This window comes from Arctopsyche grandis, chromosome 13 (genome assembly GCF_051622035.1).
Source record: "Arctopsyche grandis isolate Sample6627 chromosome 13, ASM5162203v2, whole genome shotgun sequence".
In the NCBI taxonomy this organism is placed as follows: domain Eukaryota; kingdom Metazoa; phylum Arthropoda; class Insecta; order Trichoptera; family Hydropsychidae; genus Arctopsyche; species Arctopsyche grandis.
The window spans coordinates 3,461,880-3,476,838 of NC_135367.1; the positions used below are offsets into that span (position 1 = coordinate 3,461,880).

The 14,959-nt window shown below is 34.7% G+C and overlaps 4 protein-coding genes across 4 annotated transcripts in view; all 4 read right to left on the reverse strand.

Moving 5' to 3' along the window:
* The window catches only part of LOC143921502 (uncharacterized), a 189,925-nt gene that overhangs the window by 64,553 nt on the left and 110,413 nt on the right, over positions 1–14,959 (reverse strand). The gene's annotated exons all lie outside the window — the stretch shown is intronic.
* On the reverse strand, positions 742–5,625 carry LOC143921494 (uncharacterized). The gene is made up of 3 exons (XM_077444823.1): positions 5,385–5,625; positions 3,597–3,869; positions 742–3,521 (listed from the first exon to the last, which is right to left on the reverse strand). Exons 1-3 carry the CDS (start codon positions 5,502–5,504, stop codon positions 2,910–2,912), a joined length of 1,005 nt encoding a protein of 334 aa, XP_077300949.1. The 5' UTR covers positions 5,505–5,625; the 3' UTR covers positions 742–2,909.
* Positions 6,217–8,245, reverse strand: LOC143921496 (uncharacterized). The gene is made up of 2 exons (XM_077444826.1): positions 7,988–8,245; positions 6,217–7,887 (listed from the first exon to the last, which is right to left on the reverse strand). The coding sequence occupies exons 1-2, from the start codon at positions 8,096–8,098 to the stop codon at positions 7,063–7,065; spliced, it is 936 nt and encodes a 311-aa protein (XP_077300952.1). The 5' UTR covers positions 8,099–8,245; the 3' UTR covers positions 6,217–7,062.
* On the reverse strand, positions 10,731–13,259 carry LOC143921491 (uncharacterized). Its single transcript, XM_077444821.1, has 2 exons — positions 13,057–13,259; positions 10,731–12,251 (listed from the first exon to the last, which is right to left on the reverse strand). Exons 1-2 carry the CDS (start codon positions 13,177–13,179, stop codon positions 11,346–11,348), a joined length of 1,029 nt encoding a protein of 342 aa, XP_077300947.1. The 5' UTR covers positions 13,180–13,259; the 3' UTR covers positions 10,731–11,345.

Here is a 14,959-nt window from a genome sequence, read left to right on the forward strand (position 1 = left end):
CAGGAAACCGGGCAAACTACAAAGCTAGAGAGCATTAAAAAGGTTCATCATAAAAATGAACAAAGCACGACGAACAATGAACAATGAACGGTGCAAAGTTGGTCTGCTCTTTAGTTGGTCGGCAACCTTTTGGGAGACTGAGAAATTATTTCAGTGTTGAAAATTTTGTATGGTTAGTGGGTAAAAGCATAAATTAAAATTTTACGAAATTAGTAAGGAAAGTTTTATTCATATAATAAAAATTATAAATATGCACTTAAATTAATTTTATTAAGGACATCTATCTGATCAATGACTTATTTGGTTTCAAGTTTTTCAATACTTGGCACATTTTTTTTCCCAACAAGTCAGCCTTTTTCATTTTTACATACCTCCTTTACGTTTCACTTACGATTGCAATTCAGGAAAAAGTTTGCCTCTTATCCGATCGTTTTCATACTTTGCCAAATTGCTCATTTTGGTCATCAATATAAGTAAATGGAGCCTCCGCCATTACGATAGAGATAAAATATCGTATAAGAAGCATTTCAGGTCCGGAGATTTTTAATCTCGGTGACAGTTGGGTCATTAATTTTATACACAGTATAAAAAATATTGTAGTCAAAAAAAATATTGGTGTTTTTATTCAAAATAATAATTTTATATACAAATTATACAAGAGGTATGTTTTTAAAAAACTTTTTTTCGACCTCATTTTTCGTTTATTCAACTTCTTTTTTTTATTTTTAATAATTTCTATTTGTCTATTTGCACTTACGGTAAGTACGAAAAATTAGCTATTAGCAATTTCGGTATAAGAATTGTCCGCATGTGAAATTATTTTGAATAAAAATACCAATAATTTTATTTTACTACCGCCATCTATGTATAAAATTAATGACTACGAGACGTCACCGAGATTAAAAATTTTCGATCTTGATACGCTTGATATTTTATCTCTATCGTAATGACGGAGGATCCATTTACTTATATTGATGACCAAAATGAGCAATATGGCAAAGTATGAAAACGATCGGATAAGAGGCAAACTTTTTCCTGAATTGTAATCGTAAGTGAAACGTAAAGGAGGTATGTAAATAAAAAAAAGTAGCACCCCTTTCCCATATACATGATACACAGTCCCAAAAATCACCCCCTGGAGTGTTTTCGGTTATATTTTATCCTTACTTGACAGTGATCGATAACGGTGAACCCCATATTTGAAGAAGTGTAGGAGAAACTTATCATTTGCATATGGATATGCATACACGTGCGACCTCCCAAACATGCATTCTGCACGTGCACCTACATCCTAGTTCGATTTGGAGAACACCCACTGTTTACAGTCACAGCGGGAAGCTGAAACAAATAAGGACGCGACATCCCATACAACTCAGTGTGTTTTTGCCCTAATGCATACAAAATCGCTTATTCATTGGTTGATTGTCATCGTCTGAATTATAAATATATACGAATACAGGAGACTGGTAATGCTTTTATAATTTAGGGTATCTCAAACCTTTTTCAATATTTTAAAATTTATAAAACATGGCTTAGAGTTTTAAGCTTTCCAAAATAAGATAAAATAATTTGATTTTTGCAATATACCGGCTTGGAGTACCTACATATTATAAACGTCAATTGGTGGTAAAAGTAATAAAAATCAAATACAGTAGTTTTCAGCCTTTTTATTATCACCAAAAGTTATATTCAATGTCTAACAGGTGGAATATTATTTTCTTAGCCCTGTGGTGTGTTTTTCTAACAATTTATTAGATAACGCAATATCTAAACAAGTTATCTACACATGATGGCTCATTTAAATAGGGATTCATTAAACTAAGTACAACTGCATCAATTTAGCTTCAATCTTAACAATCTTACTTTACAAATCTCTAGATTGTGGATAAATCAATTTGGAGAACACAATTCATAAAATTGAATGCCATATTTAGCTTTATTTCCTTTCATATATTGGCGTAACTACAATCGCACTCGATGAAGAAGAGATTCATCGAAAGAAATTACTTTGGGTGGACAATATACACTTTGAAAGTTTATTTTACTAAAGACTTATTTTTAATAGTCATTATTGTTTATTGCACAATTAAAATATTTCAATATTTGTTAATATCTTATACCTAACATAACATGAAACTATTGGATGATAATACAATGGATATCGAGAAACCGTTTTTCGTAATGTATAATGATACATTTTGTAAAAATGAATGTTTGTAACCGAGTTTTTGTCCATGCAATGACAGAATCAAGGTCATTTTGTAAAATTTTAGACCCAGCATCAGTGGCAGGACCAAAAAGTTTAATGTCGTCTGCAAATATGGAATGCTTAGACCTAATGCTAGCTACAATGTCATTAATAAGAACAAAAAATAAAATGGGGCCTAAAATCGAACCTTGGGGAGCACCACTGAGGGAGAGTCAAAAGAATAGGAACCTATCCTAGAAGAGAATCTCCTAAACTTCAAAAAACTCAATAAGCCAGTTTAAAAGATGGCCTCTCACACCAATGTGTTCCAATTTCAATAAAAGGCGGTTTATGGAAACTCTATCGACCGCATTTCCAAAGTCTAGATAAATAACATCGATAGGAATATTTATCAAGGGAATAATCAAGGGAAATTGTCCATTCATTATGAGCAAACATTAGCTTACATACAACTGATCTATCTTTTGGGAAACCAAACTGAGAGAGAGATAATATTATTACTATTTAAATATGAAGTAAGTTGAAGAGTAATAATTTTCTACAAACATTTACATATTTGCCTCTCATTTACTCGCCAAAAATGGTCGAAATCAAACAAATCCTTTGAAATGATGCAATCGTATACACTAACTTTTATTTTTTTGAATATAATATAATATTATAGTGTTAGAATTTGCCCACTGACCCGGAGATCGATTGCCTAAGCCGGAGTCTCCGTTAAAATGACTGTTTTGGCAACCCTACATTGGTGTGGTAATTTTTCAGTATGAGTTTTTTTGTGCATTACAAGGTTGGCATTTAGAATGAATGATTTGTAACAAATGTCACATTGGTATGGTTTTTCTCCGGTATGACATCTCATATGTATCGTAAGGGAATATTTGTTAAAAAATAATTTAGAGCAAATATCACATTTGGGTGGTTTTTCTCCAGCATGGCGTCTTTCGTGATTTACAAGATAATTTTTTCGAGTAAATGTTTTTAAACAAATATCACATTTGTATGGTTTCAATCCGGTGTGACTTTTAATGTGTCTAATGAGACAACCCTTTTGAACGAACGACTTTAAACAAGTGTCACATTTGTATGCTTTTAATCCAGTGTGAATTTTGTTGTGTTTCGTAAAGTTGGATTTTTGAACGAATGATTTTAAACAGATGTCACATTTATATGACTTTTCCTCGGTGTGAATTTTCTTATGTGTCCTGAGGTCAGCTTTTCGATTAAATGATTGCAAACAAATATCACACTTGAAAAGTGTGAGTTTTTTATTTGAATTGTGATTGCACAAAGTCCTCTTTCGCTTGCATATCTGTAAAATAAAACGCATGTTATATCATTTAAATTGTGTGTAGTATCTTGGCAAGGCTGCTAGACACGATATTACCGGTGAATTTACAATTCCAGTTGAACGGATGCTCTGCTTAGAATCTTTTTTTGCTTTAGCAGGGGCGTTGCAAACGTTTGGTCGCGAAAGCTCTTTTTCCCATATTAAATCTTCCAGTAGAACTTCTTCCTGTTTGATATCCACACGCTTGTTTAACTTCAATTTCGAAATTCCGTCACTTCGAAGACAAATTTTCCGAAAATCGATGAGCAATTCCAGATTATTGTTACAAGAACGACAAATCGCATCTGGCAATCCGTCACTTGCCTCGACCTGCAAGTGAGAAAGGTTTCTTTGAAAATAAGTACACAAAAAAAATTAAATACATATACGTTTGCAATAGCATCGCTAGGCCTGTGCGGGGAGTGCGGTCTGCACCGGGTGACACCAAATTGTTCAAGTTGAAGAACGCTAATTCATCATATTCGCTGTGTGACGGTCCTCGAGCGGCTACACGCCTCATTGCAATTTCTGTATGTATACAGCTTTCTGTATTTATACAGCTACCGCGAACATACATATAATACATATATATACAAAATAATGATGAGCGCAGGTTACCAGATAAATATGTTAAAATAATATCCGATAATCTACGCTCACTAAGGTGGAAAATATCACATTCAGGGACGGCAGCAACGATTTCATTGAGAAGTCGAATAGCTCTTGGTATAGGAGCCATTCGAAAAAGAACTGTGCGAGCAGGAGGTACAACCATCAAATGATGTCTACCACGCACATAATTATTAGGGACATAAAGTCCCAACTGTTCCAGCAACAACGGGCATGACGTATTACCACGCAGTAGCTGGAGAACGAAACGAATTAACGAGAAGTTTCTCCGAAGTTCAAGGGAATTATACCCAAGTATGCCCAAAAGGAAAGGAGTAGGATAGAGATATGGGTAATACCCATACTCTTTCTTATAAAGAAAACGAAGGCATGCTTTTTGCACTTTTTCGATAATAAGAGAGTAGTTTGCTTCATGCGGATTCCACACAATCGCATTATACTCTAGCTTACTTCTAACAAGCGAGTTGAAAAGCAAGCGAGAAGACAAGGGGTTGGAGAAATATTAACAGAGTATTTCAAAAAGCATGAAAAATCGACCGAGCTGATGAAAATCGTGTCTTTCATTTTGTCCATCCCTGCGAGTAATTTTTACCTAAGAGTATTTAGTCACACGAACAGTGTGTGGACGAAGGCCAGGAATAACATGAATCTCGACTTAGTAAAGGCGGAATTGCAAATACGACTTAGTAGTGAATAGTGTGTGTAGAATTTGAGAACCTTTTAAATACAGTCTCACTTGCGAAAGAATTGGTGATTGCATTAAAAACTGAGAAAAAGCATGATTGGTAAAACTCGTTACATTTGTAATTAAAAGATTTAAAAATTTAATTTTTTATGTAATTAAGCTTCTATAATAGTCAAAATAAATAATAAAAAATATATATATTTTAATTTTTTCATACATAAAAAGTTTCCTCAGAAAACTAGGTAATGGCTGACTGATAATGATGATGATGTTTAGTTTTGAGCTGTTTGTCCCGGAACCGTCACAGAAAAAATTGTCTACCCCAGGTACAACACTAGTTGGTTGTATGAACGCAACCTAGCATCCAAGATAATCTAACAGAATCAAAAGAAATTGGTGTATGTGTGTATACTTGATGCTCGTTTGCGCCCATATAACCAATAAGTACCAAATCACGAAACCGAAACTATGCTTTTGTACAAATTTATATTACATCAGATTCGCGGGGTAGAATGTAAGGGGAAAACAACCTGCAGCTGACAGCAGGACGAAATGCGTTTCGCCAAATGTGGGTGAAGATTATCATGGATGGAGACGAAAGACTCTGCTAGACCAGAAGACAAGCAAAGTCTGCACTGTATAAACTCCATGAAGTCGATTGCTCGAAACTAGAAGTAACGAATGATGACTAGAGAAAACTATCAAACGTCAAATTGACAACTGTACAGATCGTTTTGTCGTAAGATTTGGTCGAAAGTACACACATTATACAACTATAGCTCAATACGACTAATACCAGACTTACGGTAATTGGACTATTCGTCACATTGGGGTGGTCACAAAGACAATTTTTGCCATGAAAATCGCGAATACACAATATTTGGCACTCAAGTTCTCGTTACTATGATAGTTATCGTTAGTATGATGGACTTTTCGGCTGCCAGATGTTCCGTTATAGAGATTTTAGTGACTTTGTGACGAGTAATTTGTGACCAGTAATCACCGAACCCAGACTTACAGTGTAGTGCTAAATAAAAATGTACTAGGGCGGTGTTTAAATCTAACAACCCCCACTCCACTTTTTTAGTTACTTAAAAAATATGCATCCTAATATTGGCAATATAGTTGATAGTTGGTGGGCTGTTTTTAATTTTTTTTCTGCACTCAACTGAGCATTTGAGTGAAGATACGGTTGTAGTCACCAAATGTTAAAACGAGAGTCTGCTCATAATATTTGGTATACAAATTTTCAGTATACAGTTCCCATTTGTCGGAAAAACGATTGAAACTGATTATGATTGCCACTTTAGACTCAGGTCTCATCCGGAGGATATGACCAATAAAATAAAATAATAACAGATAAACATGAAGAAAAATATGCAGCTTTAATCAATTAAAATATAATGAATAATATGTTCTATATATTATGTACATATTTCTTGTTTGACTAACTACATTTAGAAAGGCTATCTTGGGCGGTAACATTATTAAAAAAGAAATAATTAAATTTCTCACATTACTAGAAACAAAGATGTACGTGTTTCTGCAATAAATGTATATATTTGCAGTTCACATTGATTATTTGAAATTTTACGTCGGCAGAAGTTGCAAATATTATAGTTAGAATTTGAAATAAGTTCATTTATATAATGTAAGGGGATGGTTATGAGTTGGCAAAAATTAGAAACATGATTCTCAAATGCTTATATTTTATTTTTGAGTTTTTGACCCCAAGTTTTGGGATACAAAATGCAAGTTTCGAATTATAAACACAACTTTCTAGTTACATGTTATATAATATGTGTATTTAATATTATTTTTGTGGTTTGAATCTATTTTGTAGGTCTACATCTAACTATAAGATCGTAGTAAAGTTTCATAAAATCACTGTTATTTTTTTCCAGTACGAATCCACAGCATTTTAATTTGACCAAAAAAAAATAGAGTTTGACCAAAGATTTATTCAATTACAAGTACTATTATTCCAAATGTTAAAATTTGTATTATGTACTTATCGTCAAATAAGTTATAAAATATCAAATCAGTATGATTAGGAATGTGGATTATTTTGAGAAACACTTTCGCCCAAAATTTCTCCTTTTTTTTGGGTCCGTCCACAGATTACTGTCCGTGTTTCAATCTCTTTTTACTTCTTGCATCACCAAGATTTCACCTTGAAATAGCAGAAGCATGAAGTTTATGACCGATCTATGATATCGTACTCCTTTGATTAATCCATTCAACCCATTCATAGCATTGCTTTGGTGTATTAATGTTCTTCAAATTTGTGAGCATTATTTTTAAAGACGATGTGGGAACATTGGGAAGAAGTTTAGCTTTAAGTGACTGGCAGAATTCTTCAACCATTTTCCCCATTTCTTCATCATCTTGTTTGTCTATTTCAACTCTCTTGTTTGAATTATTTTCAACATTTGTATGGTATTTGTATGTATGAGTATGAGCATGAGTTTTAATGTGTCTAATGAGATAAGCTTTTAGATGGTATGATTTTACACAAATGTCACATTTGTATGGTTTCAACCCAGCATGATTTTTAATGTGTCTGGTAAAACTATCTTTTCTTGTGAAAGTGTGGAAACAAATGTCACATTTATATAAATATCTCATCATCTGATCAGTAACAGGGGTGTTGTTAGCGTTAGCTAGCGAATTAGCATCAGACTCATTTTCCCATATTAAATCTTCAAGTAGAACTTCTTCTGGTTTGATATTACCAATTGAATGGATGCTTGGCTCAGAATTAGTTTGTTCCGAGGTACTCGATTCCCTTTCACTCATCACATTATTAACTGGGGTATTGGAAACGTTCAGTGGCGAATGAACATCAAACTCATTTTCCCATATTAAGTCTTCCAATAGAACTTCTTCCGGTTTGATATTTAAACACGTGTTTAACTTCAGTTTCGAAATTTCATCACTTCGATGGCAAACTTTTCGAAAACTGATGAGCAAATCCAGATTGTTGTTACAAGAACGACATATCTTATCTGGCAATCTGTCGTCTTTCTTGACCTGCAAATGAGAAAGGTTTAAATGAGAATGAATTCAGATGGCAACACGTTGTTTAGGTATTATTATTAAGCAACGTAATCAGATTCTTGAGTTAAACGACCTGCAACTGACAGCAGGAGGAAATGCGTTGCGCCAAATGTGGATGAGAATTTCCATGGATTGAGACGAAAGACTCGGCTGGACCAGAACACAGGCAAAGTCTGCAATCCATTGGAAACTCCAGTAAGTCAACTCTGCAGTGACGACCAAAAACTCTCAAATGTCGAATTATCAACCTCTCCAGCTCTCTTTTCCCGACATTTGGTCCAAAGAGCACGCATTTTACACCTCTAACTCAATACAATAACAAAAATATACCAACGAAATCCTAACCGAATGCAGGTAATTGGACTATTCGTCACATTGGGGTGGTCACAAAGACAATTTTTGCCATGAAAATCGCGAATACACAATATTTGGCACTCAAGTTCTCGTTACTATGATAGTGTTACGTACGCCGCGGATTGAGCGAATTGCACTTAGACCAACGGATATCTGTTATCGGTTAACTAAGTGCATGCACTTACTTCCAAGGATTATATCTGGACTCTAAGTGCATTTAGGCTAAACAATGACCGTTATTAGTTATTTCTCAGAATCGGTACGGGGAGACCCAATGTCGTGGAAATACATATCCGAATACGTGATTATACAACAGGTAAACAGATTAGGCGTCCTGATAGATCTACCCTTTATAAGGCGGTACGTAGGCGATATCATGTCATTCTGGGCTGAGCAGGGACAGTGCGTGTAACTCCTTAATCATCAATAAATGCTGTGATACGACTATTGGCCATTTACTCGGATCCTCCACCCACCCATACGCAACAATAGTTATCGTTAGTATGATGGACTTTTCGGCTGCCAGATGTTCCGTTATAGAGATTTTAGTGACTTTGTGACGAGTAATTTGTGACCAGTAATCACCGAACCCCGAATGCAAGTATGCTCATAATATTAACTCCGCCCAAAAATGGCTTTGGTGCCCATGCATTCAGGGATGTAGTACTAAAATAAGAAGTGCCGGAACACTGAATTTATTAATTTTAACCCTCCCCACCCCCACAAATTATTTTCGTTGAATTTTTTATATTAGCTAATAATGATTTTTTATTGGTTTTTGTGTCTGTGTATTTGTAAATAATCTAAATATTTCAGACATTAAACAAAATAAGGGTATTTTAAAATTATTTATGTCCTTTTGTACTAGCTTTTGGGCAAAAATGAAATTCTCGACAGGGCGGACCCTCTAGGCTCGGTCGATCCGCTACTTCCTCTTATTGGTTGCTCTTTGCGACTACTCTAGTATTGCCGTGCCCTGAATTAACTCGACTTTTACCTGATGAAATACTCTGTGGCGGCTCGCTATACGACATGGTCGAGTTTGGTTACCTTCCTGCGAGTGGTGACCAACTCGGCTGGGTTCGGAGAGCGGCTACTCACTCTGCCTTCAGTTGTCATAAATAAAACACGTGCATTAACATGCCAGTCTTCTCATTCGTTCATCCCCCATAACTCCGACATATACTGCCTGCCCAAGCTAGCGCCCGAGTGATGAACTGATGACTGAACGTAAGTATATAGGCCGTGTGTCTATAGGCCGGAACACGGTCAACATACCACCTATTCTCATTGCAAAACATTTATATGGGAATATTTAACCCTTTGTGTCCCAGTGGTGCCGTGGAAGAACCACAACTTCATTATTTTTTCCTAGTGTCCCAATGGTTGCATTTCGATACCACTTCGATTTTAGGGTTACCAGAGACATTTAGCGTTCGTGGGAAATATTTATTCTTTCGTTCATGAAAAAACTTGTCATTAGTTGACTTTTGACTTTCGGCAAGAGCGTAAGTGAATATCGCGGTTAAGAAAAACACCAATAATTACTTTATTATCAAAGATAGCAGGTATGTTACTATGTGTTTTTATACTTCTATATTAGTGTCAACTAAATGATACAAATAAATACATATACCTCGCACATTTTATAACTCTTTCATAGCTTCAAGATGGGGGGTCTCACAGTGGGACCACTAGTACACTTGTCATTTTCTTACTTTTTGTTTTTTTACAATTATCTCTATTTTGACGGCATGTTTATCAAATATCAGTTAAACTGCAATGGTCATTTATTGAATTTGAGAATCTTTGTGTGAATGACCTTTTGGTAGAAATACGTCTGATTGTGAATTTTTGGCATCTGATGGACTTAGATAGGTGAGATAGGTGATCCCACTATTTTGGAGAACAGGGGTGATGACCGGCACGAGAAGCATGATGAAGATGATGAAAATTGAGAAAACGAAGATGAACTTCCACCAAAGTCGATACGTGGTGAGCAACGAATTATATGGGGAAGAGGTGCTCGGAATAATATCCAAAATAAATTTGTTGTCATTGTGGCCAAAAAATGAGGCAATAATATTGAATCACCCACTGATGTGTTTCTTCATTTTTTCCCCGAAGAGTTGATTCAAAATATTGTTTTTCAAACAAATTTTTATGATATACAAAAATAAATTGGTAACCAGAAGACTCTGCAAACGAATACGGCAGAAATGAAGCAATTAAAAGGGATTAATATATTAATGGGACTATGTCTTAGTGATAAAAATAATTGTTTTAAGCTATTCCACAAATAATTTAAAGTGGCCAGTGGCCCAGTCGTTCCACTGTGGAACCACCATTTTTCTATGTTATTATAAATAAATAATTTTTTTAATTCATAATTTTATCTTTATTTTATTCCCATGAACCCATAAAACCCAGAAAATATGTTAAAATACATAAAAAAAAAGGTTGGGCCACAAAGGGTTAATTAAACTTTATTTTTAATAATACTCAATAAGTACACGAAACTTTATTTCAAATACTGATTCAAAACTTTTACATAAATTCTTTTCACTTGGTATACCTAAATTTATTTCGAATACTTTTAAATTTAAAATAAATATTATTCATCTTCTATCGATCGCACGAAGCGATATCACAAACTTCACTAAAATCTTGACCCTGGAACATTTTTATCATACTAACGAGAAATCGAAAGTTAGATTGACGTGAAATAATCGATATATTAACATTTATCGCTACTCTATAATTATAACACTCAGAAAAGGAAACAAACAAACAAAGAAAGGGACAAAACTATGTAAATCACTATAAACTACTATTAAAATGTGTACCTATATATTTGTTTCAAAAATTTTACTTTACATTAAGGCTGAAGTTATATATTCGTATTTGTTTGTTTTTTTAACTGTAGACTTGATGTGCTTAAAAAAGGGGGCTTTCGTTAACTTTTCATGCCTTTCGTGGCTAGGATAAGCGATAAAAAAAAATCGATAACAGATTATTTTTTTATTTATAAAACTTTTTCTTAAAGAAGGTGGAGACCAGCTTTATTGAAGTTATTTTTAGTACAGTAATTGAGGTTTCATCCCAGTATGAGTTTTAAAGTGTCTGATAAGAGAAGCTTTATGAGCGAATGATTTAAAACAAATTTCACATATGAGCGGTTTATACCCACTATGAGTTTTAACGTGTCGAACGATAGACATATTTCGAGCGAACGTTTTTAAGCAAATGTCACATTTAAATGGTTTCAACTCCATATGAGTTTTAATATGTTTAACGAGATAACCTTTACGAGTGAACGATTTTAAACAAATGTCACATTTGTTTGGTTTTAGCCCAGTATGAATTTTTTTGTGTATTACAAGGTGATCTTTTAGAGCAAATGACTTTAAGCAAATGTCACATTTGTTTGGTTTTAGCCCAGTATGGATTGTTTTGTGTATTACAAGGTAAGCTTTTCGAGCGAATGACTTTAAACAAACGTCACATTTGTATGGTTTCAACCCAGTGTGAATTTTAAAGTGTCTACTGAGATAAGCGTTTTGAGCGAATGATTTTAAACAAATGTCACATTTGTATGGTTTTAATTTAGTATGATTTTTGATGTGTCTAAGAATATACATTCTTCGAGTGAAAGTTTTGTGACATATATCGCATTTATATAACTTTTCCTTCTTGTCGTTAACAGGGGTGTTGTCAACGTTTGGTTGCGAAGGAACATCAAACTCATTTTTCCATATTAAATCTTCCAATACAACTTTTTGTGGCGTTTTATTATCACACTCATTGTCCCATATTAAATCTTCTAATAAAACTTCTTCTGGTTTGATATTCAAACACTTGTTTAACTTCAGTTTTGAAATTTCGTCACTCTGAAGACAAACTTTTCGAAAACTGATGAGCAATTCCAGATTTCTGTTACAAGAAAGACATATCGTATCTGGCAATCCGTCATCTTTCTTGACCTGCAAATAAGAAAGGTTTATATGATAAGGAATTCAGATGGCAATACGTTAAGATGACCATTCTCAAAAAAAAAAAAAAAACCTTATAATCAAAAACCAGGGGGTTTGTTGCAAGCGCTCGACAATCACCAGACAGACTGAACGACAGATAAACTGGATGGCAGTATTCGATAAGTTCTTAATAAGGCAAGATTCGATAAGTTCCGAATATTGCCTTATTAAACTCGTCAGAAAGATCCAACTCAATTTTAATAATTGCATCTGTGCAAATCGAAAGGTTACTCGTCATCTGATGTGCAATCTATCATTCGAGAAGACGAGAATTGCGTTTAAAGCTGCCATCCAGTTTATCTGTCGTTCAGTCTGTCTGGTGATTGTCGAGCGCTTGCACCGCACCGAAAACCAGGACATTTTTCTAAAACATTGAATTAAAATAATGGACGTACATTAATGAAAAAATGATTTCGTTCTCTTAAATTTTAAATAGACTCGTTAAAATATTTTGCTTATGATTAGTAAACATTTTAAAGTTTCAAGATTCAATTGCGTTTTAGCCCTGGAACACAAGTTGGTTATCAAAAAAAAAGTTCTTCGGCAGATGCATTTATTTTAGGTTAACAGAAAAATGTGTATAAAAATCAAAAACGTGCGCTTATACTTATTTCAGCACATAGAAGTGTGATTTGAGCGCGACACGTGAGCCTAATTATTGAACAAGTACCCAAAATATTATCGAGATGATAGACTTAAATATAAGATGACCGGAAATTTATATCAAAAACGTGAATCAGATTGAGTAAACGACCTGCAACTGAAAGCAGGACGAAATGCGTCGTGCCAAATTTGGATGAGAGTTTTCATTGATAGTGACGAAAGACTCGGCTGGACCAGAACACAAGCAAAGTCTGCACTGCATTGGAAACTCCATTAAGTCAATTGCGCAAAGTTACGTCAGATGACAGAGCTGTTTAATGTCAAAATTGACAACCGGCTCATTATTTTTTTTCTAAAATTTGGTCCGAAGAAAACATTGTACAACTATAACTCATATAGGAGCTTGGGGTGGTAATTGGATTATTCGTCACATTGGGGTGGTCACAAAGACAATTTTTGCCATGAAAATCGCGAATAAACAATATTTGGCACTCAAGTTCTCGTTACTATGATAGTTATCGTTAGTATGATGGACTTTTCGGCTGCCAGATGTTCCGTTATAGAGATTTTAGTGACTTTGTGACGAATAATTTGTGACGAATAATTTGTGACCAGTAATCACCGAACCGCTTGGGGTCTACCTCACGGGACCGAAAGTGAAAAGCCCGAAAAAGCAAATATCGGAAGGCAAAGATCGAAAATCGAAAGATTTCAAGTCGAAAAAAAAGGGTCCATGGTAAACGGTACTATGTATTTATAATATATGTATAATATGTATATATATGAGTGGCATGCGGTGAAATTATCTCTTTTTTTGTCATACAGCCTTGTTTAATATGCGCGCGCAGGATAGGGGAGGAAAAGCCTGTTCCTCTTGTTCCTGTTGTAGACGGGGGGAGAGAGAGAGATTTACCGCACGCTGATACGCACTGATATATATACTAACCAGTGGCGTGCGCTGAAATTCTCTCTCTTTTTGTCGTACAGCCTTACTTAATGTGCACGAGCAGGATACAAGAGGAACAGACTGTTCCTCTTGTATCCCGTTCGTGTACATTAAGTAAGGCTGTACGACAAAAAGAGAGAGAATTTCAGCGCACGTCACTAATACTAACCGTTTTTCATATGTATGCATGGTAAACGAACATTTTCGACTTTTTAACATTCGGTGCGGTGACGGTCACCCAGGAGCTTGATATGGGTAATACTGTGGTTTTTATTGACTGTGTACCTCGCACCAATATAACAACAAAAGTAAAGTAACAAAATCCCAACCAAATGTGAGTATGCTCATCTTATTGGGAGGTTTTACACTATTGATTGTGATTCTAGTATCGCGGATTTTGCAACAACCCGGATTCGCTACTGATTAGCACGATATTGCCCTTTTACACTATCATAAGGATCGAGTGATAATATTGATATTGGGCTTGGTATACAAATTCTAAATTTCCAATACTTAAGATTAAATAAGGCTGTGCAATAAAAATACAATTCTAGAGGCTGGTTCATTCATACGTACAATCATATGATATATAATAGTATCCACTAAGTAGAGGAAACTTTATTTCAAATACTTTTAACTTATTAATAAATACTATTCACTTAGTACACTTCACTTATTTCGAATAATTTTAATATCGCTTGGAATACTTTGAACTTCAAAATAAATATTGTTCATCTCCTATCCCTTGTATGATAATATATTAATTAATCAATTAATAGATGATAGCGTTAGTTTGTTGAATATTCCTTTGAATGTTAGTTTGCATATTATTTTGAATAATTTTAACTTAAAAATAAATTCTTTCCAATTGGTACACCAACATTTATTTCGAATACTTCTATTGATCGCACTTGCAAATCTCAATCATGGACTATGTGGCATTCGAAAAGCCCATCCGTTGAGTGTCACCAAGCACGCGTGTCTGAGTTGTCTACCTTCGGGACGAAGACGGACCAGGCTTCCTCAATACACACCGGACGAATACTGGAGTTGGTCTCCAAGTATCGTCAAACATCGCCAGTCTCGAACTGGTGATTCGGGATCAAGA

Bases quoted from the DNA above. Each gene is read 5' to 3' on its own strand.
- LOC143921491 (XM_077444821.1), bottom strand. From the start codon at position 13,179: ATGGAGTTTCCAATGCAGTGCAGACTTTGCTTGTGTTCTGGTCCAGCC. The intron at 12,252-13,056 runs GTCGTTTACTCA...TCTTATTTGCAG, and splicing joins CGTCCTGCTTTCAGTTGCAG to GTCAAGAAAGATGACGGATT.
- LOC143921494 (XM_077444823.1), bottom strand. From the start codon at position 5,504: ATGGAGTTTATACAGTGCAGACTTTGCTTGTCTTCTGGTCTAGCAGAG. The intron at 3,870-5,384 runs GTTGTTTTCCCC...TCTCACTTGCAG, and splicing joins CGTCCTGCTGTCAGCTGCAG to GTCGAGGCAAGTGACGGATT. The intron at 3,522-3,596 runs GTAATATCGTGT...TTTATTTTACAG, and splicing joins CTGGAATTGTAAATTCACCG to ATATGCAAGCGAAAGAGGAC.
- LOC143921496 (XM_077444826.1), bottom strand. From the start codon at position 8,098: ATGGATTGCAGACTTTGCCTGTGTTCTGGTCCAGCCGAGTCTTTCGTC. The intron at 7,888-7,987 runs GTCGTTTAACTC...TCTCATTTGCAG, and splicing joins CCTCCTGCTGTCAGTTGCAG to GTCAAGAAAGACGACAGATT.